The 23,680-nt window shown below is 45.0% G+C and overlaps 1 protein-coding gene across 1 annotated transcript in view; it reads left to right on the forward strand.

Moving 5' to 3' along the window:
- The first annotated feature begins 1,719 nt into the window (after positions 1-1,719).
- LOC124048681 (potassium/sodium hyperpolarization-activated cyclic nucleotide-gated channel 1-like) overlaps positions 1,720-23,680 on the forward strand; it is a 178,611-nt gene continuing 156,650 nt past the window's right edge. The window contains exon 1 of the mRNA XM_046369697.1: positions 1,720-2,357. Coding sequence (XP_046225653.1) covers positions 1,993-2,357 — 365 coding nt within the window. The 5' untranslated portion in view covers positions 1,720-1,992. The remainder of the gene's footprint in view (positions 2,358-23,680) is intronic.

Here is a 23,680-nt window from a genome sequence, read left to right on the forward strand (position 1 = left end):
AAGAGTGAAGGAAAAGCAGCCAACACGTGCTCAGCATATGTGGGAACTCCTTCATGATGGTTCGAAAAGCATTCCAGCTGACCACCACATGAAGCTTGTTGAGAAAATGCAAACGGTGGCTACATTGAAGAATCTCAAATATAAAGTATATTTGTATTTGTGTAACACTTTTTTGGTTACTACGTTATCTTATGTGTTATTACATAGCTTTGATGTCTTCTCTATTATTATACATTGTAGAACCTAGTAAAAATAAAGAAAACCCCTTGAATGAGAAGGTGTGTCGAAACTTTTGACTGGTACTGTATGTGTTCCAGAGTAGAGACCCATGCTAGCAACTGTAATTGAGTACTGGCGGTGTCTGCTGTGGCAGGTGGGAAGGTGCAAGTTAACTGAGCTTTACCTAGCAAAGACTTATAGATGACCTGGAACCAGTGGGTTTGGCGACGAATATGTAGTGAGGGCCAGCCAATGAGAGCATACAGGTCGCAGTGGTGGGTAGTATATGGGGCTTTGGTGACAAAACGGATGGCGTTGAGTAGAGTGTTGGGGCAATTTTGTAAATGACATCGCCGATGTCAAGGATCGGTAGGATAGTCAGTTTTACGAGGTTAAGTTTGGCGGCATGACTGAAGGAGGCTTTGTTGCGAATTGGGAAGCCGATTCTAGATTTAATTTTGGATTGGAAATGCTTAATGTGAGTCTGGAAGGAGAGTTTACAGTCTAACCAGACACCTAGGTATTTGTAGTTGTCCACATATTCTAAGTCAGAACAGTCCAGAGTAATGCTGCTAGTCGGGTGGGAGGATGCGGGCAGCAATCGGTTGAAGAGCATGCACTTAGTTTTATTAGCATTTAAAAGCATTTGGAGGCCACTGAAGGAGTGTTGTATGGTGAACCTCGTTTGGAGGTTTGTTAGCACAGTGTCCAAAGAAGGGCCAGATGTATACAGAATGGTGTCGCCTGCATAGAGGTGGATCAGAGAATCACCAACAGCAAGAGATCGAAATCATTGATATATACAGAGAAAAGAGTCTGCCCGAGAATTGAACCCTGTGGCATCACCATAGAGACTGCCAGAGGTCCGGACAACAGGCCCTCAGATTTAACATACTGAACTCAGTCTGAGAAGTAATTGTTGAATCAGGTGAGGCAGTCATTTGAGAAGCCAAGTCTGAGAAGTAGTTGGTGATTCAGGTGAGGCACTCATTTGAGAAGCCAAGGCTATTGAGTCTGCCGATAAGAAAATGCAAACGGTGGCTACATTGAAGAATCTCAAATATAAAATATATTTGTATTTGTTTAACACATTTTTGGTTACTACATGATTCCATATATGTTATTACATAGATTTGATATCTTCTCTATTATTCTACATTGTAGAACTTACTAAAAATAAAGAAAACCCCTTGAATGAGAAGGTGTGTCCAAACTTTTGACTGGTACTGTATGTGTTCCAGAGTAGAGACCCATGCTAGCAACTGTAATTGGTGACTGGCGGTGTCTGCTGTGGCAGGTGGGAAGGTGCAAGTTAACTGAAAAAATCTAATCTCTCAATGTTCATATCAAAGTGCACCAAATTCATGCATTTAGCTGCTGAAATTCCTCCCGAAGGAAAATGCCCCCAGGAACCCCCTACTGTCTTTGGGTTAAGCCCTGAATGTCTTCAAATCCTAGAAATGCCCATGACCAGTCACATTATGGAAATGAAGTGGTCAAGCGCCCACAATGTCCCCGTTAAACCGCAATGCTACGCGAGCAAGAGAGAGTTGAACTCTAAATCGGTTCAGTCAGTAGATGGCGGTAATCCAGGAAACCTGATCTGTCAGGTTCAACAGAAGTCTGTCTCAGTTTGCATCATTCCCAAAGGAGGCAGTGGAGCCGAGCAGTTGAATGACATCAAATGAAACACGGGAGTTTACAGAGAGTCCTTTTGAGTTTTGCGCGTAGCTTGTCTTCCGAGCCAGGAGACAGTACGTTTTATTGAAAATCATGGAAGAAAAATCGAATTCGTTTTCCAGCAACAAAGAAGTGGAAAAAGCAGATGGGAATAATATATTTCAGAGGCAAGACTCGATACAGAAGAAGAATATGGGGAGCCAGAACATGAAATCAGGGGACCACCCGAAGTCGGTGGGCTTCAAGGGTGACCAGGAGGAATCCTTGGTCGGGTTCGACGATCTAGACGGGTCCGGGAACCGACACGGCTTTATGCAGAGGCAATTTGGAGCGATGATGCAGCCTGGCGTCAATAAGTTCTCCCTGCGAATGTTCGGCAGTCAGAAAGCCGTTGAGAAAGAGCAAGAAAGGGTCAAAACTGCGGGATACTGGATCATTCACCCCTATAGCGATTTTAGGTAAGGAGTGGAAAGTCACCTTCTGATCTTTTTCTTTATTACCATGCGATCCATTCATCCACACAGCCGGGTCCACAAGACACCACATCACTATGTCATCAGTGCGCGTAGGTTACGCCTCGTCAAATGTGTTGTCTAATCTTGCTTCGTTCTTGAGTCAATTATAGAGGCGTTTATTGTTTTACCTATAAAATTGTGATTGTATTCATATTTTCCATTGCGGCAATTGTCATTATTCTAATATGGAAGACATAAATACTTGAGTCCATGATATGTCCTTGGAAAGAGGATGGTGAATGTCACGAGTTGAATACACAAATACGAATTGTATTCCACATAACAGTAGTTTTTATTGCTGCATATGCGGATCTAAAATAAGCAATGAAAGTAAGGTGAGAACATCAGTATTGTAAACATAGCCCATCCTGCAATGATGAAACGACGACGAGGATCCGTCGGAATAAGTGAGGATGGCCTCGGGATGGAAAATAGACATATGCGGTAAATTCTAGGGAGAAACGACAACAGAGAATAGGGAGAGAGAATAGATAAATAATTAAACATTGGTCGTCCGCATAAAATAAAAAGAGAATACAAGGGAAGGGGTGAATTCAAACACCAGGCATTTAAACAGTTAATGGGATCTCGCCTGCAAAACCGTGAATAATGGACAGATATTTAAAATGCACAAAGCTTTGGCGTGCCATACCCATCCATCAAACGTAAATCCACGTTGAACTGCGCAGAAATAATGCGATGGAATATGTATATTTGTTTTTAGGGATATATTAACCTATTACAACAAGTTCCTCTTATGATACACTTAATTGCTTGCTTTGTTTTTAAAAATTCAATTGGATAGAGTTTGAGATAAGTGGTTAATGGGCTTGTAGGCATTGCGCAATACATATTTGTATTATTTAAAGTGTCATCCTCACGCCCAGTGTCTCTCTGACATATATATAGTTGACTGCATAGAAATGACCTAATATTGCGCATTGACAGAAATGACAGCATGAGATTATTATTTGGGTGACTGTCAGTCAGTCAATTAAATAATAATCACATCTCCTGACAAATTAAAAGGATACACAGTATTCTCAAACATAATCTCTCAAATGGAAGCATTCATAACCTGCCTCATCTGTTCAGTAACACCCCAGCTTTGTATTGTGTGTTGTATAAACATTGCAGTGGCATGTGAATATGGATGAATCTACACTCTGTCTAGACTACAGCATTTTTTTATTTTTTTATTTCAGCTTTATTTAACCAGGTAGGCCAGTTGAGAACACGTTTTCATTTACAACTGCGACCTGGCCAAGATAAAGCAAAGCAGTGTGACAAAAACAACACCACAGAGTTACACATACACAAACATACAGTCAATAATTCAAAATAAAATACAAATAGAAAAATCTATGTACAGTGTGTGCAAATGTAGAAGAGTAGGGAGGTAGGCAATACATAGGCCCTAGAGGATAAAAATAATTACAATTTAGCATTAATACTGGAGTGATAGATGTGCAGATGATGATGCGCAAGTAGAGATACTTGGGTGAAAAAGAGCAAGAGGGTAAGTAATAATATGGGTATGAGGTAGTTGGGTGTGTTATTTACAGATTGGCTGTGTACAGGTACAGTGATCGGTAAGCTGCTCAGATAGCTGATGCTTAAAGTTAAAGAGGGAGATATAAGACTCAAGCTTCAGAGATTTTTGCAGTTTGTTCCAGTCATTGGCAGCAGAGAACTGGAAGGGAAAGCAGCCAAAGGAAGTGTTGGCTTTGGTGATGACCAGTGCAATATACCTGGAGGAGCGCGTGCTACAGGTGGGTGTTGCTATGGTGAGCAGTGAACTGAGATAAGACGGGGCTTTACCAAGCAAATACTTCTAGATGACCTGGAGCTAGTGGGGTTGGCGACGAATATGTAGTGAGGGCCAGCCAATGAGAGCATACAGGTTGCAGTGGTAGGTAGTATATGGGGCTTTGGTGATAAAACGGATGGTGCTGAGTAGAGTGTTGGGGCAATTTTGTAAATGACATCGCCAATGTCAAGGATCGGTAGGATAGTCAGTTTTACGAGGTTAAGTTTGGCGGCATGACTGAAGGAGGCTGAAGGAAGACGATTCTAGATTTAATTTTGGATTGGAGATGCTTAATGTGAGTCTGGAAGGAGAGTTTACAGTCTAACCAGACACCTAGGTATTTGTAGTTGTCCACATATTCTAAGTCAGAACAGTCCAGAGTAATGCTGCTAGTCGGGTGGGAGGATGCGGGCAGCAATCGTTTGAAGAGCATGCACTTAGTTTTATTAGCATTTAAAAGCATTTGGAGGCCACTGAAGGAGTGTTGTATGGCAAACCTCGTTCGGAGGTTTGTTAGCACAGTGTCCAAAGAAGGGCCAGATGTATACAGAATGGTGTCATCTGCGTAGAGGTGGATCAGAGAATCACCAACAGTAAGAGCGACATCATTGATATATACAGAGAAAATAGTCTGCCCGAGAATTGAACCCTGTGGCACTACTATAGAGACTGCCAGAGGTCCGGACAACAGGCCCTCAGATTTAATATACTGAACTCAGTCTGAGAAGTAGTTGGTGAATTAGGCGAGGCAGTCATTTGAGATGCCAAGGCTATTGAGTCTGCCAATAAGATTACGGTGATAGACAGAGTCAAAAGGCTTGGCCAGGTCGATGAAGACACCTGCACAGTACTGTATTTTATCGATGGTGATTATGATATCGTTTAGGACCTTGAGCATGGCTGAGGTGCATCCATAACTAGCTCGGAAACCAGATTGCATAGCTGAGAAGGTACGGTGGGATTCGAAATGGTGGGTTATCTGTTTATTATCTTGGCTTTCGAAGATTTTAGAAAGACAGGGCAGGATGGATTTAGGTCTATAACAGTTTGGGTCTAGAGCGTCGCCCCCTTTGAAGAGGTGGATGACCGTGGCAGTTTTCCAATCATTGGGGATCTCAGATGATACGAAAGAGAGGATGAATAGGCTAGTAATAAGTGTTGTAACAATTTTGGCGGATAATTTTAGAAAGAGTGGGTCCAGGTTGTCTAGCCCAGCTGATTTGTAGGGATCCAGATTTTGCAGTTCTTTCAGAACATCAGCTATCTGGATTTGGGTGAAGGAGAAGCAGGGGGGGGGGGTTCTTCAGGGGTTACTGAGATGTTGGCCAGGGTAGGGGTAGCCAGGTGGAAAGCATGGCCAGCCGTGGAAAAATGCTTATTGTAATTATTTTAGATTTATTGGTGGTGACAGTGTTTCCTAGCCTCAGTGCAGTGGGCAGCTGGGAGGAGGTGCTCTTATTCTCCATGAACTTTACAGTGTCCCAAAACGTTTTGGAATTAGTGCTACAGGAAGCAAATTTCTGCTTGAACAATCTAGCCTTAGCTTTCCTAACTGACTGAGTACATTGGTTCCTGACTTCCCTGAAAAGTTGCATATCACGGGGCCTATTCGATGCTAATGCAGAACATCACAGGATGTTTTTGTGCTGGTCAAGGGCAGTCACGTTTGGGGTTAACCGAGGGCTATATCTGTTCTTAGTTCTACATTTTTGAAATGGGCATGCTTATTTAAGATGGAGTTGAAAGCATTTTTGAAGAGAAACTAGGCATCCTCTACTGACGGGATGAGGTCAATATCCTTCCATGATACCCGGGCCAGGTCGGTTAGAAAGGCCTGCTCACTGATGCGTTTTAGGGAGCGTTTGACAGTGATGTTGGGTGGTTGTTTGACCGCGGACCCAGTACCCACTCAGGCAATGAGGCAGTGATCACTGAGATCCTGGTTGAAGACAGTAGTGGTGTATTTAGAGGGCAGGTTGGTCAGGATGATATGTAAGAGAGTGCCCATGGTTACGGATTTAGGGTTGTACCTGGTAGGTTCCTTGATGATTTGTGTGAGATTGAGGGCATCTTGCCTAGATTGTAGGATGGCCGGGGTGTTAATCTCAATCTCCTAACCTGCTATGTTATTTGTTCTAACCTGCAGCATAAGGCACTTTAGCCTGCTATGGAAGTCACTTCTTGTCATAGCTGTATCGAAGTGACTTGAGAGAGTGTTTCACATGTAAATACACCGGTATGACGTCTGGTCCCCAAAAAAGTGTCCATACCCAATATGCTACGTTTTAGTTCACCGGTGTCCCCCGGTAGAGTTGAATGGATGGTGAGGTGACTTTCCTTCCCTGTTATAATAATCTAAAGTATTGACTTGATTTTAGCTCGTCACTATCCATGGTGCTGAAGTGCTACTCTGCGCTGTGGAGTCTGGAGATAGTCTCTGCTAGCCTACTACTACACACATAATGCAATTATCTTTTATTATTATTATTATTATTATTAAACAAACAGTGTGCACTGGTTTAGGATACACTTTACTTCTCATATATATTGTATGTATAAAACTTTATGGATTAGTTTGGGAGATATTTGGCTGCTAAACACATTGCCTGCATTGCAAATATGGGAGTGGTGACAGTGCATCTAGAATGTCTGTCTGTCAATAGAACGAAGGTGTGCCAGTATTATATCTACTACATGAGCTTAATTTAGGCTATAGTAGACCCCAAAACAAAACAAGTATGTGATCAACCTTTCTGTGATAATATACACAAAAGACATATCTGGACCAATGTAATATGCATGACTGCTTATTAATGACTGTTACATAGATAACTAGATAACTGCCTCATCACTAGGATAATTTTTAATCATTTAAAAGATCCAGTCTGTAAATGTATAATTTAAAAAAACTGTTAGACCTTGGGGCTTGCAAAGCAATAGTCCCTGCTTTAAAGTGAAACTGACAGTGTTTTAACTACTTTGCAGATATGAAACAAACATAGTCATAATATCAGTCAAACATATCAAATATCCAGTTTTTACCTCAAAACCAACATTATAAGTGGTTTTACAAATAGGTGGTATTTGACTCAACATTCCTTGACGCACACTAAGGAAATGTTGACAGAATAGATAGATGCAGTTCAGTGCATGATTAATATAATTCACCAATACATTTCTTGGTAGTCCAAAAAATATTGCTATCAGGTTGCAAATCACAGCTGGCCTGGTACATTGTTTGCTGCCTCCATTTGGGATGCAATATTTGAACAAAAACGGATGATTGTAACTAAGGCTGGGAATGTCAATACAATCAAACTAACAAGGGCACAAGTCAGTCATCACATAGCTAATAAGATAGCTTATCTATACTGAACAAAATAAAAACGCAACATGGAAAGTGTTGGTCCCATGTTTCATGAGTTTAAAGAAAATATCCCAGGAATTTTCCATATGCACAAAAAGCTTATTTCTCTCAAATTATGTGCACAAATTTGTTGACATCCCCATTAGTGAGTATTTCTTGACATGCTGACTGCAGGGATGTCCACCAGAGCAGTTGCCACATAATTGAATGTCAATTTTTCCACCATAAGCCACCTCCAATGTTGTTTTAGAGAATTTGGCAGTACGTCCAACCGGCCTCACAATCGCAAACCGCCTGTAACCACACCAGCTCACGACCTCCACATCCGGCTTGGACGTACTGCTAAATTCTCTAAAACAACGTTGGAGATGGCTTTATTTTTGTCTGAAATAAAGCCTTTTTTGTGGGGAAAACTCATTCTGATTGGCTGGGCCTGGCTACCCTTTGCCCTCCCAGGCCCACCCATGGCTGCTGTGCCTTTGCCTAGTCATGTGAAATCCATAGATTAGGACCTAATGAATTTATATTAAATGACTGATTTCCTTATTTGAACTGTATCTCAGTCCAATTTAAAATATTTGAAATTGTTGCCTGTTGCGTTTCTATTTTTCTTCAGTATATTTATGTAGCAAGCTAGCCAGCTGCTAGGAGGATGTCATGTCATGTCGTTTTTCGGTGGCTATACACAGCTAGAGATGCAATCTACTAGAGATGTCATGTATTTAGCTCGGAAAACTTGAACGGCTGTTATCCAGTTAGCATCTCTTGTGTTGGCAAATTCACTCTGGCTATCGACTCCGATTTTACAGCACTCTTGTCTGAGTGTTCCTGAGCATCAAATAACTGATACATTTAAGAACGCTCAACACCGGCTGAATATGACTGGTGTCAGTAAATGTAGGCAAAAAAGTAATAGTCACAAACACTTTAGATAACATGTAAACAGTCTAGCTAACCAGCTCTGCTAGGGTAAGTAAAATGGTCAGAGTGAGGTGTTCTCTCATTTTTGTCTGGAAGTAGCTAGCTAGTAAGCTAGCTATCTTTAGCCAGTTAGCTTGGTTGCAGGCAAGCTTCAGAAGGACGAGTAGGTTACAATACCCTGTCATATATCAGTGTAATTTTGACGGCCAGCTAGCTGAAAAAAGTTTCAGAGAGTTTATATAATATTAATTTGTTAGATTTTAGCTCATCTTGCTCTGGCTAGCATTAGTTTTTTTATCTTGTCGACGTGCATAACTGAGGGAGAGAGAGCCCACCTTTTTGAGGTTGTTTGATCAACAGGGCTGTAAACTTCCTAAATGTAAGAGGACTCCCATGGTATTGACAGATTTGCAGAAATCCATTTAGATGTATTTTGTGGCTTTTGGCGAACACATTCAAATGATCTGGAATTCGCGCTGTTGTGACTGCCTGTAAAGATACAGTCCTGTTCAAATCAAATCAAATCCAATTTTATTTGTCACATACACATGGTTAGCAGATGTTAATGCGAGTGTAGCGAAATGCTTGTGCTTCTAGTTCCGACAATGCAGTAATAACCAACAAGTAATCTAACTAACAATTCCAAAACTACTGTCTTATACACAGTGTAAGGGGATAAAGAATATGTACATAAGGATATATTTACATTACATTTAAGTCATTTAGCAGACGCTCTTATCCAGAGCGACTTACAAATTGGTGCATTCACCTTATGACATCCAGTGGAACAACCACTTTACAATAGTGCATCTAAATATTTTAAGGGGGAGGGGGTGAGAAGGATTACTTTATCCTATCCTAGGTATTCCTTAAAGAGGTGGGGTTTCAGGTGTCTCCGGAAGGTGGTGATTGACTCCGCTGTCCTGGCGTCGTGAGGGAGTTTGTTCCACCATTGGGGAGCCAGAGCAGCGAACAGTTTTGACTGAGCTGAGCGGGAACTGTACTTCCTCAGTGGTAGGGAGGCGAGCAGGCCAGAGGTGGATGAACGCAGTGCCCTTATTTGGGTGTAGGGCCTGATCAGAGCCTGGAGGTACTGAGGTGCCGTTCCCCTCACAGCTCCGTAGGCAAGCACCATGGTCTTGTAGCGGATGCGAGCTTCAACTGGAAGCCAGTGGAGAGAGCGGAGGAGCGGGGTGACGTGAGAGAACTTGGGAAGGTTGAACACTAGACGGGCTGCGGCGTTCTGGATGAGTTGTAGGGGTTTAATGGCACAGGCAGGGAGCCCAGCCAACAGCGAGTTGCAGTAATCCAGACGGGAGATGACAAGTGCCTGGATTAGGACCTGCGCCGCTTCCTGTGTGAGGCAGGGTCGTACTCTGCGGATGTTGTAGAGCATGAACCTACAGGAACGGGCCACCGCCTTGATGTTAGTTGAGAACGACAGTTTGTTGTCCAGGATCACGCCAAGGTTCTTAGCGCTCTGGGAGGAGGACACAATGGAGTTGTCAACCGTGATGGCGAGATCATGGAACGGGCAGTCCTTCCCGGGAGGAAGAGCAGCTCCGTCTTGCCGAAGTTCAGCTTGAGGTGGTGATCCGTCATCCACACTGATATGTCTGCCAGACATGCAGAGATGCGATTCGCCACCTGGTCATCAGAAGGGGGAAAGGAGAAGATTAATTGTGTGTCGTCTGCATAGCAATGATAGGAGAGACCATGTGAGGTTATGACAGAGCCAAGTGACTTGGTGTATAGTGAGAATAGGAGAGGGCCTAGAACAGAGCCCTGGGGGACACCAGTGGTGAGAGCGCGTGGTGAGGAGACAGATTCTCGCCACGCCACCTGGTAGGAGCGACCTGTCAGGTAGGACGCAATCCAAGCGTGGGCCGCGCCGGAGATGCCCAACTCGGAGAGGGTGGAGAGGAGGATCTGATGGTTCACAGTATCGAAGGCAGCCGATAGGTCTAGAAGGATGAGAGCAGAGGAGAGAGAGTTAGCTTTAGCGGTGCGGAGCGCCTCCGTGATACAGAGAAGAGCAGTCTCAGTTGAATGACTAGTCTTGAAACCTGACTGATTTGGATCAAGAAGGTCATTCTGAGAGAGATAGCGGGAGAGCTGACCAAGGACGGCACGTTCAAGAGTTTTGGAGAGAAAAGAAAGAAGGGATACTGGTCTGTAGTTGTTGACATCGGAGGGATCGAGTGTAGGTTTTTTCAGAAGGGGTGCAACTCTCGCTCTCTTGAAGACGGAAGGGACGTAGCCAGCGGTCAGGGATAAGTTGATGAGCAAGGTGAGGTAAGGGAGAAGGTCTCCGGAAATGGTCTGGAGAAGAGAGGAGGGGATAGGGTCGAGCGGGCAGGTTGTTGGGCGGCCGGCCGTCACAAGACGCGAGATTTCATCTGGAGAGAGAGGGGAGAAAGAGGTCAGAGCACAGGGTAGGGCAGTGTGAGCAGAACCAGCGGTGTTGTTTGACTTAGCAAACGAGGATCGGATGTCGTCGATCTTCTTTTCAAAATGGTTGACGAAGTCATCTGCAGAGAGGGAGGAGGGGGGGGAGGGGGAGGAGGATTCAGGAGGGAGGAGAATGTGGCAAAGAGCTTCCTAGGGTTAGAGGCAGATGCTTGGAATTTAGAGTGGTAGAAAGTGGCTTTAGCAGCAGAGACAGAGGAGGAAAATGTAGAGAGGAGGGAGTGAAAGGATGCCAGGTCCACAGGGAGGCGAGTTTTCCTCCATTTCCGCTCGACCTTCCGGAGCCCTGTTCTGTGAGCTCGCATTGAGTCGTCAAGCCACGGAGCGGGAGGGGAGGACCGAGCCGGCCTGGAAGATAGGGGACATAGAGAGTCAAAGGATGCAGAAAGGGAGGAGAGGAGGGTTGAGGAGGCAGAATCAGGAGATAGGTTGGAGAAGGTTTGAGCAGAGGGAAGAGATGATAGGATGGAAGAGGAGAGAGTAGCGGGGGAGAGAGCGAAGGTTGGGACGGCGCGATACCATCCGAGTAGGGGCAGTGTGGGAAGTGTTGGATGAGAGCGAGAGGGAAAAGGATACAAGGTAGTGGTCGGAGACTTGGAGGGGAGTTGCAATGAGGTTAGTGGAAGAACAGCATCTAGTAAAGATGAGGTCGAGCGTATTGCCTGCCTTGTGAGTAGGGGGGGAAGGTGAGAGGGTGAGGTCAAAAGAGGAGAGGAGTGGAAAGAAGAAGGCAGAGAGGAATGAGTCAAAGGTAGACGTGGGGAGGTTAAAGTCGCCCAGAACTGTGAGAGGTGAGCCGTCCTCAGGAAAGGAGCTTATCAAGGCATCAAGCTCATTGATGAACTCTCCGAGGGGACCTGGAGGGCGATAAATGATAAGGATGTTAAGCTTGAAAGGGCTGGTAACTGTGACAGCATGAAATTCAAAGGAGGCGATAGACAGATGGGTAAGGGGAGAAAGAGAGAATGACCACATGGGAGAGATAAGGATCCCTATGCCACCACCCCGCTGACCAGAAGCTCTCGGGGTGTGCGAGAACACGTGGGCGGACGAATATATGAATGAGTGATGGTACGGGGCAGCATACAGTAGATGGTATAGAGTACAGTATATACATATGAGATGAGTATGTAGACAAAGTAAACAAAGTGACATAGTTAAAGTAGCTAGTGATACATGTATTACATAAAGATGCAGTCGATGATATAGAGTACAGTATGTACGTATGCATATGAGATGAATAATGTAGGGTAAGTAACATTATATAAGGTAGCATTGTTTAAAGTGGCTAGTGATATATTTACCATCAATTCCCATTATTAAAGTGGCTGGAGTTGGGTCAGTGTCTAAATGACTTAAATGTAAATGTAATGTCAGTGTGTTGGCAGCAGCCACTCAATGTTAGTGGTGGCTGTTTAACAGTCTGATGGCCTTGAGATAAAAGCTGTTTTTCAGTCTCTCGGTCCCAGCTTTGATGCACCTGTACTGACCTCGCCTTCTGGATGATAGCGGGGTGAACAGGCAGTGGCTCGGGTGGTTGATGTCCTTGATGATCTTTATGGCCTTCCTGTAACATTGGGTGGTGTAGGTGTCCTGGAGGGCAGGTAGTTTGCCCCAGTGATGCGTTGTGCAGACCTCACTACCCTCTGGAGAGCCTTACGGTTGAGGGCGGAGCAGTTGCCGTACCAGGCGGTGATACAGCCCGCCAAGATGCTCTCGATTGTGCATCTGTAGAAGTTTGTGAGTGCTTTTGGTGACAAGCCGAATTTCTTCAGCCTCCTGAGGTTGAAGAGGCGCTGCTGCGCCTTCTTCACAACGCTGTCTGTGTGAGTGGACCAATTCAGTTTGTCTGTGATGTGTATGCCGAGGAACTTAAAACTTGCTACCCTCTCCACTACTGTTCCATCGATGTGGATAGGGGGGTGTTCCCTCTGCTGTTTCCTGAAGTCCACAATCATCTCCTTAGTTTTGTTGACGTTGAGTGTGAGGTTATTTTTCTGATACCACACTCCGAGGGCCCTCACCTCCTCCCTGTAGGCCGTCTCGTCGTTGTTGGTAATCAAGCCTACCACTGTTGTGTCGTCCGCAAACTTGATGATTGAGTTGGAGGCGTGCGTGGCCACGCAGTCGTGGGTGAACAGGGAGTACAGGAGAGGGCTCAGAACGCACCCTTGTGGGGCCCCCGTGTTGAGGATCAGCGGGGAGGAGATGTTGTTGCCTACCCTCACCACCTGGGGGCGGCCTGTCAGGAAGTCCAGTACCCAGTTGCACAGGGCAGGGTCGAGACCCAGGGTCTCGAGCTTGATGACGAGCTTGGAGGGTACTATGGTGTTGAATGCCGAACTGTAGTTGATGAACAGCATTCTCACATAGGTATTCCTCTTGTCCAGATGGGTTAGGGCAGTGTGCAGTGTGGTTGAGATTGCATCATCTGTGGACCTATTTGGGCGGTAAGCAAATTGGAGTGGATCTAGGGTGTCAGGTAGGGTGGAGGTGATATGGTCCTTGACTAGTCTCTCAAAGCACTTCATGATGACGGAAGTGAGTGCTACGGGGCGGTAGTCGTTTAGCTCAGTTACCTTAGCTTTCTTGGGAACAGGAACAATGGTGGCCCTCTTGAAGCATGTGGGAACAGCAGACTGGTATAGGGATTGATTGAATATGTCCGTAAACACACCGGCCAGCTGGTCTGCAAATGCTCTGAGGGCGCGGCTGGGGATGCCGTCTGGGCCTGCAGCCTTGCGAGGGTTAACACATTTAAATGTCTTACTCACCTCGGCTGCAGTGAAGGAGAGACCGCATGTTTTCATTGCAGGCCGTGTCAGTGGCACTGTATTGTCCTCAAAGCGGGCAAAAAAGTTATTTAGTCTGCCTGGGAGCAAGACATCCTGGTCCGTGACTGGGCTGGGTTTCTTCTTGTAGTCCGTGATTGACTGTAGACCCTGCCACATGCCTCTTGTGTCTGAGCCGTTGAATTGAGATTCTACTTTGTCTCTGTACTGACGCTTAGCTTGTTTGATAGCCTTGCGGAGGGAATAGCTGCACTGTTTGTATTCGGTCATGTTCCCAGACACCTTGCCCTGATTAAACGTTCTGTAGCTCAGTTGGTAGAGCATGGCGCTTGTAACGCAAGGGTAGTGGGTTCGATTCCCGGGACCACCTATACGTAGAAACTATGCACACATGACTGTAAGTCGCTTTGGATAAAAGCGTCTGCTAAATGGCATATTATTATTTTATTATTTTAAAAGCAGTGGTTCGCGCTTTCAGTTTCACTCGAATGCTGCCATCAATCCACGGTTTCTGGTTAGGGAATGTTTTTATTGTTGCTATGGGAACGACATCTTCAACGCACGTTCTAATGAACTCGCACACCGAATCAGTGTTTTCGTCAATATTGTTATCTGACGCAATACGAAACATGTCCCAGTCTACTTCCGGGTTGGAGCGAGCGGTCGCATCCGCATTTCGGTCCGCAGGTAGTATAACTTTTCATTACATTTCATTACATTTCATTATAGTACAACGGTTTGATTTGTCTAATCTTAGCAATTTCTTCTTAGCTAGCTACATAGCCGTCTTTGTATCAAAGATAATTGCGTAATTATCGTATTTCGTCGTCCTAACGTAGTCTACACTGCTATCTGCCCGGCAGCTAGCCAGCTAGCTAACGTCCACCGTCTACCGAATAGCAGCACTGTAGAAACTATTACACTCAACTGAACTACTTGATTAGTGTAGTGTTAGCTAGCTACATAGTTGTCTTTGCTGTCTTCGTATTCAAGATAATTGTGTAGTTTAGAGTGTGTAGTCTTAGAGTGATTATCTTAATTTACCGAGGTTAGCTAGCCAGCTATTTGTCGTCCTTAACGTCCTTAACGTAGGAGACACTGCTAGCTAGCCAACAGCTAGCCAACGTCTACCGAATAGAACTTCCGCACTCAACAACCCGGTCGAATTCCGCTTCGCTCCACAGGTAGTATCACATTTTCATTTCATTTCATTACAGTACAACGGTTTGATTTGTTTGATCGTAGCTAGCTACATAGCTAGCTACATAGCCGTCTTTGTATCAAAGATAATTGTGTAGTCTAGAGCGATTTTCTAGGTTAGCTAACCAGCTATTGTCGTTCTGTTAACGCAACGTAGCGTAATCAACACTGCTAGCTAGCCAGCTAGCCCCCGAATAGCAGCACTGTAGAAACTATTACACTCAACGGAACGACTTGATTAGTGTAGTGTCAACAACGCAGCCACTGCCAGCTAGCCTACAAAGTCAACAACGCAGCCACTGCCAGCTAGCCTACTTCAGCAGTACTGTATCATTTTAATCATTTTAGTCAATAAGATTCTTGCTACGTAAGCTTAACTTTCTGAACATTCGAGACGTGTAGTCCACTTGTCATTCCAATCTCCTTTGCATTAGCGTAGCCTCTTCTGTAGCCTGTCAACTATGTCTCTGTCTCTCCCTGTTCTCTCCTCTCTGCACAGACCATACAAACGCTCCACACCGCGTGGCCGCGGCCACCCTAATCTGGTGGTCCCAGCGCGCACGACCCACGTGGAGTTCCAGGTCTCCGGTAGCCTCTGGAACTGCCGATCTGCGGCCAACAAGGCAGAGTTCATCTCAGCCTATGCCTCCCTCCAGTCCCTCGACTTCTTGGCACTGACGGAAACATGGATCACCACATGGATCACCACACACTGCTACTCCTACTGCTCTCTCTTCATCCGCCCACGTGTTCTCGCACACCCCGAGGGCTTCTGGTCAGCGGGGTGGTGGCACCGGGATCCTCATCTCTCCCAAGTGGTCATTCTCTCTTTCTCCCCTTACCCATCTGTCTATCGCCTCCTTTGAATTCCATGCTGTCACAGTTACCAGCCCTTTCAAGCTTAACATCCTTATCATTTATCGCCCTCCAGGTTCCCTCGGGGAGTTCATCAATGAGCTTGATGCCTTGATAAGCTCCTTTCCTGAGGACGGCTCACCTCTCACAGTTCTGGGCGACTTTAACCTCCCCACGTCTACCTTTGACTCATTCCTCTCTGCCTCCTTCTTTCCACTCCTCTCCTCTTTTGACCTCACCCTCTCACCTTCCCCCCCTACTCACAAGGCAGGCAATACGCTCGACCTCATCTTTACTAGATGCTGTTCTTCCACTAACCTCATTGCAACTCCCCTCCAAGTCTCCGACCACTGCCTTGTATCCTTTTCCCTCTCGCTCTCATCCAACACTTCCCACACTGCCCCTACTCGGATGGTATCGCGCCGTCCCAACCTTTGCTCTCTTTCCCCCGCTACTCTCTCCTCTTCCATCCTATCATCTCTTCCCTCTGCTCAAACCTTCTCCAACCTATCTCCTGATTCTGCCTCCTCAACCCTCCTCTCCTCCCTTTCTGCATCCTTTGACTCTCTATGCCCCCTATCCTCCAGGCCGGCTCGGTCCTCCCCTCCCGCTCCGTGGCTCGACGACTCATTGCGAGCTCACAGAACAGGGCTCCGGGCAGCCGAGCGGAAATGGAGGAAAACTCGCCTCCCTGCGGACCTGGCATCCTTTCACTCCCTCCTCTCTACATTTTCCTCTTCTGTCTCTGCTGCTAAAGCCACTTTCTACCACTCTAAATTCCAAGCATCTGCCTCTAACCCTAGGAAGCTCTTTGCCACCTTCTCCTCCCTCCTGAATCCTCCCCCCCTCCTCCCTCTCTGCAGATGACTTCGTCAACCATTTTGAAAAGAAGGTCGACGACATCCGATCCTCGTTTGCTAAGTCAAACGACACCGCTGGTTCTGCTCACACTGCCCTACCCTGTGCTCTGACCTCTTTCTCCCCTCTCTCTCCAGATGAAATCTCGCGTCTTGTGACGGCCGGCCGCCCAACAACCTGCCCGCTTGACCCTATTCCCTCCCCTCTTCTCCAGACCATTTCCGGAGACCTTCTCCCTTACCTCACCTCGCTCATCAACTCATCCCTGACCGCTGGCTACGTCCCTTCCGTCTTCAAGAGAGCGAGAGTTGCACCCCTTCTGAAAAAACCTACACTCGATCCATCCGATGTCCACAACTACAGACCAGTATCCCTTCTTTCTTTTCTCTCCAAAACTCTTGAACGTGCCGTCCTTGGCCAGCTCTCCCGCTATCTCTCTCAGAATGACCTTCTTGATCCAAACCAGTCAGGTTTCAAGACGAGTCATTCAACTGAGACTGCTCTTCTCTGTATCACGGAGGCGCTCCGCACTGCTAAAGCTAACTCTCTCTCCTCTGCTCTCATCCTTCTAAACCTATCGGCTGCCTTCGATACTGTGAACCATCAGATCCTCCTCTCCACCCTCTCCGAGTTGGGCATCTCCGGCGCGGCCCACGCTTGGATTGCGTCCTACCTGACAGGTCGCTCCTACCAGGTGGCGTGGCGAGAATCTGTCTCCTCACCACGCGCTCTCACCACTGGTGTCCCCCAGGGCTCTGTTCTAGGCCCTCTCCTATTCTCGCTATACACCAAGTCACTTGGCTCTGTCATAACCTCATGGTCTCTCCTATCATTGCTATGCAGACGACACACAAGTAATCTTCTCCTTTCCCCCTTCTGATGACCAGGTGGCGAATCGCATCTCTGCATGTCTGGCAGACATATCAGTGTGGATGACGGATCACCACCTCAAGCTGAACCTCAGCAAGACGGAGCTGCTCTTCCTCCCGGGGAAGGACTGCCCGTTCCATGATCTCGCCATCACGGTTGACAACTCCATTGTGTCCTCCTCCCAGAGCGCTAAGAACCTTGGCGTGAATCTGGACAACACCCTGTCGTTCTCAACTAACATCAAGGCGGTGGCCCGTTCCTGTAGGTTCATGCTCTACAACATCCGCAGAGTACGACCCTGCCTCACACAGGAAGTGGCGCAGGTCCTAATCCAGGCACTTGTCATCTCCCGTCTGGATTACTGCAACTCGCTGTTGGCTGGGCTCCCTGCCTGTGCCATTAAACCCCTACAACTCATCCAGAACGCCGCAGCCCGTCTGGTGTTCAACCTTCCCAAGTTCTCTCACGTCACCCCGCTCCTCCGCTCTCTCCACTCGCTTCCAGTAGAAGCTCGCATCCGCTACAAGACCATGGTGCTTGCCTACGGAGCTGTGAGGGGAACGGCACCTCAGTACCTCCAGGCTCTGATCAGGCCCTACACCCAAACAAGGGCACTGCGTTCATCCACCTCTGGCCTGCTCGCCTCCCTACCACTGAGGAAGTACAGTTCCCGCTCAGCCCAGTCAAAACTGTTCGCTGCTCTGGCCGCCCAATGTTGGAACAAACTCCCTCACGACGCCAGGACAGCGGAGTCAATCACCACCTTCCGGAGACAGCTGAAACCCCACCTCTTTAAGGAATACCTAGGATAGGATAAAGTAATCCTTCTCACCCCCCCCCCTTAAAAGATTTAGATGCACTATTGTAAAGTGGCTGCCCCACTGGATGTCATAAGGTGAATGCACCAATTTGTAAGTCGCTCTGGATAAGAGCGTCTGCTAAATGACTTAAATGTAAATGTAATGGAAGCCGTCTTGGAGTGTGGAGTCAGCTTGGTCGGACCAGCATTGGACAGACCTCAGCGTGGGAGCCTCTTGTTTAAGTTTCTGTCTGTAGGCAGGGATCAACAAAATGGAGTCGTGGTCAGCTTTTCCGAAAGGGGGGCGGGGCCTTATATTTAATTTTAATTTTACCTTTATTTAACCAGGCAAGTCAGTTAAGAACATATTCTTATTTTCAATGACGGCCTGGGAACAGTGGGTTAACTGCCTGTTCAGGGGCAGAACGACAGATTTGTACCTTGTCAGCTCAGGGGTTTGAACTCGCAACCTTACAGTTACTAGTCCAACGCTCTAACCACTAGGCTACGCTGCGTCGCGGAAGTTAGAGTAACAATGATCCAAGGTTTTACCACCCCTGGTTGCGCAATCGATATGCTGATAAAATTTAGGGAGTCTTGTTTTCAGATTAGCTTTGTTAAAATCCCCAGCTACAATGAATGCACCCTCCGGATAAATGGTTTCCAGTTTGCAAAGAGTTAAATAAAGTTCGTTCAGAGCCATCGATGTGTCTGCTTGGGGGGGGATATATACGGCTGTGATTATAATCGAAGAGAATTCTCTTGGTAGATAATGCGGTCTACATTTGATTGTGAGGAATTCTAAATCAGGTGAACAGAAGGATTTGAGTTCCTGTATGTTTCTTTCATCACACCATGTCTCGTTAGTCATGAGGCATACGCCCCCGCCACTCTTCTTACCAGTGAATGATGGCAGGCTTGTGTGGAAAATGGCTGGTTTGCATAAAGGCCTACTGTAGCTCTAGTTGGCTATGGTGCAACGGTCTACGTAGACTCTGTTCCCGGACAAGACAAATTATTTTTTGATGTTTTATTTCATGCTGTGTCTATTAATTGTCCTAACGCTCGGCAGCTTTTTCACTCTATATTGCTACAAAATATTCACAATTGCCTTATTATACGTAAGAATTTATAAACATTTGAAAATGACCATATCTAAGTGCTTGCATGTCAATTTTTTTTTTTTTAGTGTCATGTTCTTCCTGGGGGTGTACATGAACAGATTTGAATAAGATTTCATGTTGCTAAAATGCTGTCAGTTCCACTTTAAATATTTGACATACTGCTCTTACACCGTTTAAGCTAGAAATGCTGTTCAAACGTTAAAATGTGTAGACTGGCCTGGATTAAGTTTCTTACATACAAGTTTTTTATATATTTTAAACTTTTTAAATTATTAAGCTTTTTGACCTTCTTTTTGTCCTCCATCTACTTTCATGGGATTGCTTCAGCATTCTAAATGTCCTATTGTTACTTCATCACTCCCAACATTCTATTCTATTCACTGTGAACAATGTAACTTTGACACAAATCAGCTACTTTGACCATTTTCCCAACAACTTAGACAAAAACTTAGTGTATGAACTCTTCCTCTACTTCTTTGCTACAAAAAATATCTGATCCAAATGATGCAGGTCTTTTAACCACTTTTTTTCCCCCAACCTTTTCCAAACAACTGAAATTTTGACAACTTTTGCAGCACTTTAGATATAAACATAGAGGGTATGACATCTTGGTCTACGTTTCTACTGTTCAAATCTGGAATCAGAAGATAATTATCTTCTTCCAATCAAAAGTTACAGCTGTTTGTTGGAGTTCAGAGTGATGAAAAGTAACTATATACATTTTTTAAATTTTGCATGAAATAACCCACAAACAGTAACTCTTGAACCGTTCAAGCTAGCTGCCACAAACATACTTCTAATGAGCTGAAGCAAGTCACAAATGTTTTCTTCATGTATAATAACCATCTCATTTTATACCAATATTGTTTTCCACCAAGATGATTGAATGGACACCTTGAATCCCTGTTTCAATATCCACAAAGGCTCACCTCCCTTGTCACACGAAAGGGGTTCAGCAGTTCACTTTATGGCCTTGTTCATGATACCTTCCATTGGGCTCTGCATCACAGAGAGTGATGTGTTATCTTGTCCCTGTGCCAATGTAAAGATAGATTACAATTACCATGCTAGAGCAGAGCTGGCTGGCTGGCTCTTCCTTCTTGGTCCATAGAATTGTATGGCTATTCTACACCAATCCTGTAGGCCTACTCTGTATAGCTGGCTATTCTAAACCTATTCTATACCTGGCTATGCTGTTTAAAATAAAGGAGGTTTGTGGTTCTATAACCTAAATCATGTTTTGGTTCTTTGGCCACATTCTAAGAACCGTTTATTTTATGTTACATCCAGGGCCATAAAATGATTTCCACAGCAAAGACTTCTGTATGGCTGTTCTTCACCTTTGCTGTATTGCTGTATTTGCTGTATTCTGGCCTCAGTACATAACTCTAAGACTGTTGTTTAACTGGCTTTGCTTCATGCTGCAGCGAGTGCTGCTGGTTTGGACATGCAAAGTGGTCTTGTTGTTTGGCTCAAGTCCTTCTTTCTGTAGATGTGTCACGATCGTTATAATGAGTGGACCAAGATGCAGCGTGGTATGGTTCCATCCTCTTTATTTTGAAGTGAAACTCAAAGAAAACAATAAATCGCAAAATGAAACATAAAGCTACAATAGTGCTCACAGGCATCTATACATAGTCAAGATCCCACAAAGCACAAAGGGGAAATGGCTGCCTAAATATGATCCCCAATCAGAGACAACGGAGCTGCCTCTGATTGGGAACCATACCAGGCCAACATGGAAATATAATTACCTAGATGACCCACCCTAGTCACACACTGACCTAACCAACAGAGAAAATAAACAGCTCTCTATGGTCAGGGCGTGACAATATGCTTCAAAGTTTCAGGAATTTGTCTTTGTTGATATTCAACTTCTCTGCTGTGTTCCCATAATTACTGTACACGCTTAGAAAAAGGGTTCCAAAGGGGTTCTTTGGCTGTCCCCATAGGAGAACCCTTTTTGGTTTTAGGTACTATTTTGGGTTCCATGTAAAACCTTATGTGGAAAGGGTTTTAGATAGAAGCCAAAATGGTTCTACCTGAAACAGATAGAACAGAGCTAGTTGAGAACAAGTTCTCATTTACAATTGTGAGTTAGTGAGGGAAATGTAAGTCTCCAGCTTCAGCAATTTTTGCAATTTGTTCCAGTCATTGGCAGCAGAGAACTGTAAGGAAAGGTGGCCAAAGGAGGTGTTGGCTTTGGGGATGACCAGTGAGATATACCTGCTGGAGTTCGTGCTACGGGTGGGTGTTGTTATCGTGACCAGTGAGCTGAGATAAGGCGGAGCTTTACGTAGCATAGACTTACAGATGGCCTGGAGCCAGTGGGTCTGCCGACAAATATGTAGCGAGGGCCAGCCAACTAGAGCATACCGGTTGCAGTGGTGGGTGGCATAAGGGGCTTTGACAAAACGGATGGCACTGTGATTGACTGTATCCAGTTTTCTGGGTAGAGTATTGGATGCTATTTTGTAAATTACATCGCCGAAGTCGAGGATCGGTAGGATAGTCAGTTTTACGAGGGTAGGTTTGGCGGCGTGGGTGAAGGAGGCTTTGTTGCGAAATGGGAAGCTGATTCTAGATTTAATTTTGGGTTGGAGATGTTTAATATGAGTCTGGAAGGAGAGTTTACAGTCTAGCAAGACACCTAGGTATTTGTAGTTGTCCACATATTCTAAGTCAGAACCGTCCAGTGTAGTGATGCTAGTCGGCTGGGTGGGTGCGGGCAACGAACTGTTGAAAAGCATGCATTTGGTTTTACTAGCGTTTAAGAGCAGTTGGAGGCCACGGAAGGATTGTTTTATGGCATTGAAGCTCATGTAGACGTTAGTTAACACATTGTCCAAAGAAGGTTCAGATGTATACAGAAAGGGTTCAACCTGGAACCACAAAGTGTTCTTCAAAGGGTTCTCCGATTGGGAAAGCCGAATAAACCTTTTAGGTTGTAGTACCATGGCTGTTCCCTAATTTTGAAATTTCATCGGATGCACTTCCTAATACCACTGTAAATGGGTTTCCATAGGTTTTTATTATTGAAAACAACTACTGTATTTGACTGTTGTAATTAGTTAATTTATAAAGCTTTGACAAATAGAAAATACATAAATTAGCACCATGTGCTTAAAACCTTGTTGTTGCAGTCATATTTGGTTGATGCTATCACCTTTTTGGCATTGAAATACCAAGGAGCAACTATGTGACTATATAAAAACAGTCCATCCATGAATGACAGACCTCACCATTCATGGGTGCTTTGTATGGTTTAAAAAGCTTCTGCAACTCAATCTTCTAACATATTCTTGGTACAGAGGCTGCTTAAAGTTTAATGGCTGGTTAGTAATATTCATTATTTATAGATTTCAGAAAGGGTTCGCACTTGGCCTGGTGTAGTCTAGGCCTTTTGGAGAAGAAGCTTTTGTCTTCCATGAAACTCTTTCTTTCCTGGGGGTCTTTTAGCATGACCATGTTCAGACATTTCTGCATGGCTTTCTTGTAGTATCAGTTGATATTTACCAAAATATGAGGGACATTGAATAAAAGACAATATTACTTTGTAATAAGTTAAATCATCATTAACTACATTCCAATATGATGAGCACAGCAGAATGTAATCAAACCCAAATGTCTTCAGATTCCAAAAACAACACCAAAACAAACCTCTTTTTAGAGACTTGCAACTATGTTGTGCATTATTGATTTTGAAGTGGTTGTGTCTAGCTTCTCTTTTTTCCTCTTCAGATCAAAGAGGTGTTCTAACAGTCTAACGAAGGACATTGTGAAGAAAAGTATTTTTTTCAAATCTATGGATCCGTCAGAAATGGCACCTTAGCTATTCAATATACAATATAGTGCACTACTTTTGATCATAGCCCTTATGGGTTCCCTCTTCAAAAGTAGTGCACTGTATAGTAAATAGGGTGCCATTTCAGATCTAACTTTTTACCAATTCCATGACCTTTGGTGCTCCCTAATTAGCAGTGCTACTCTCTGCTCTGTTTTTATAACTACATTTGCTACAGTACAATACAGAGCAACGCCCTCAATTCCACAGTCGCTGCACAATCATTGGATTCAATGTAGAACAAACACTAGATGTCTTCACCGGTCTAGTTGGACCCGATATACCCGAGATCCCAATCAGGCCCAATCTTGCTGCAGGTCTGAAATTCGAACGTGTCCCTCGGGTCCGGTGTTGTTT

The sequence above is a fragment of the Oncorhynchus gorbuscha genome, linkage group LG11, assembly GCF_021184085.1.
Source record: "Oncorhynchus gorbuscha isolate QuinsamMale2020 ecotype Even-year linkage group LG11, OgorEven_v1.0, whole genome shotgun sequence".
Classification (NCBI taxonomy): Eukaryota; Metazoa; Chordata; class Actinopteri; order Salmoniformes; family Salmonidae; genus Oncorhynchus; species Oncorhynchus gorbuscha.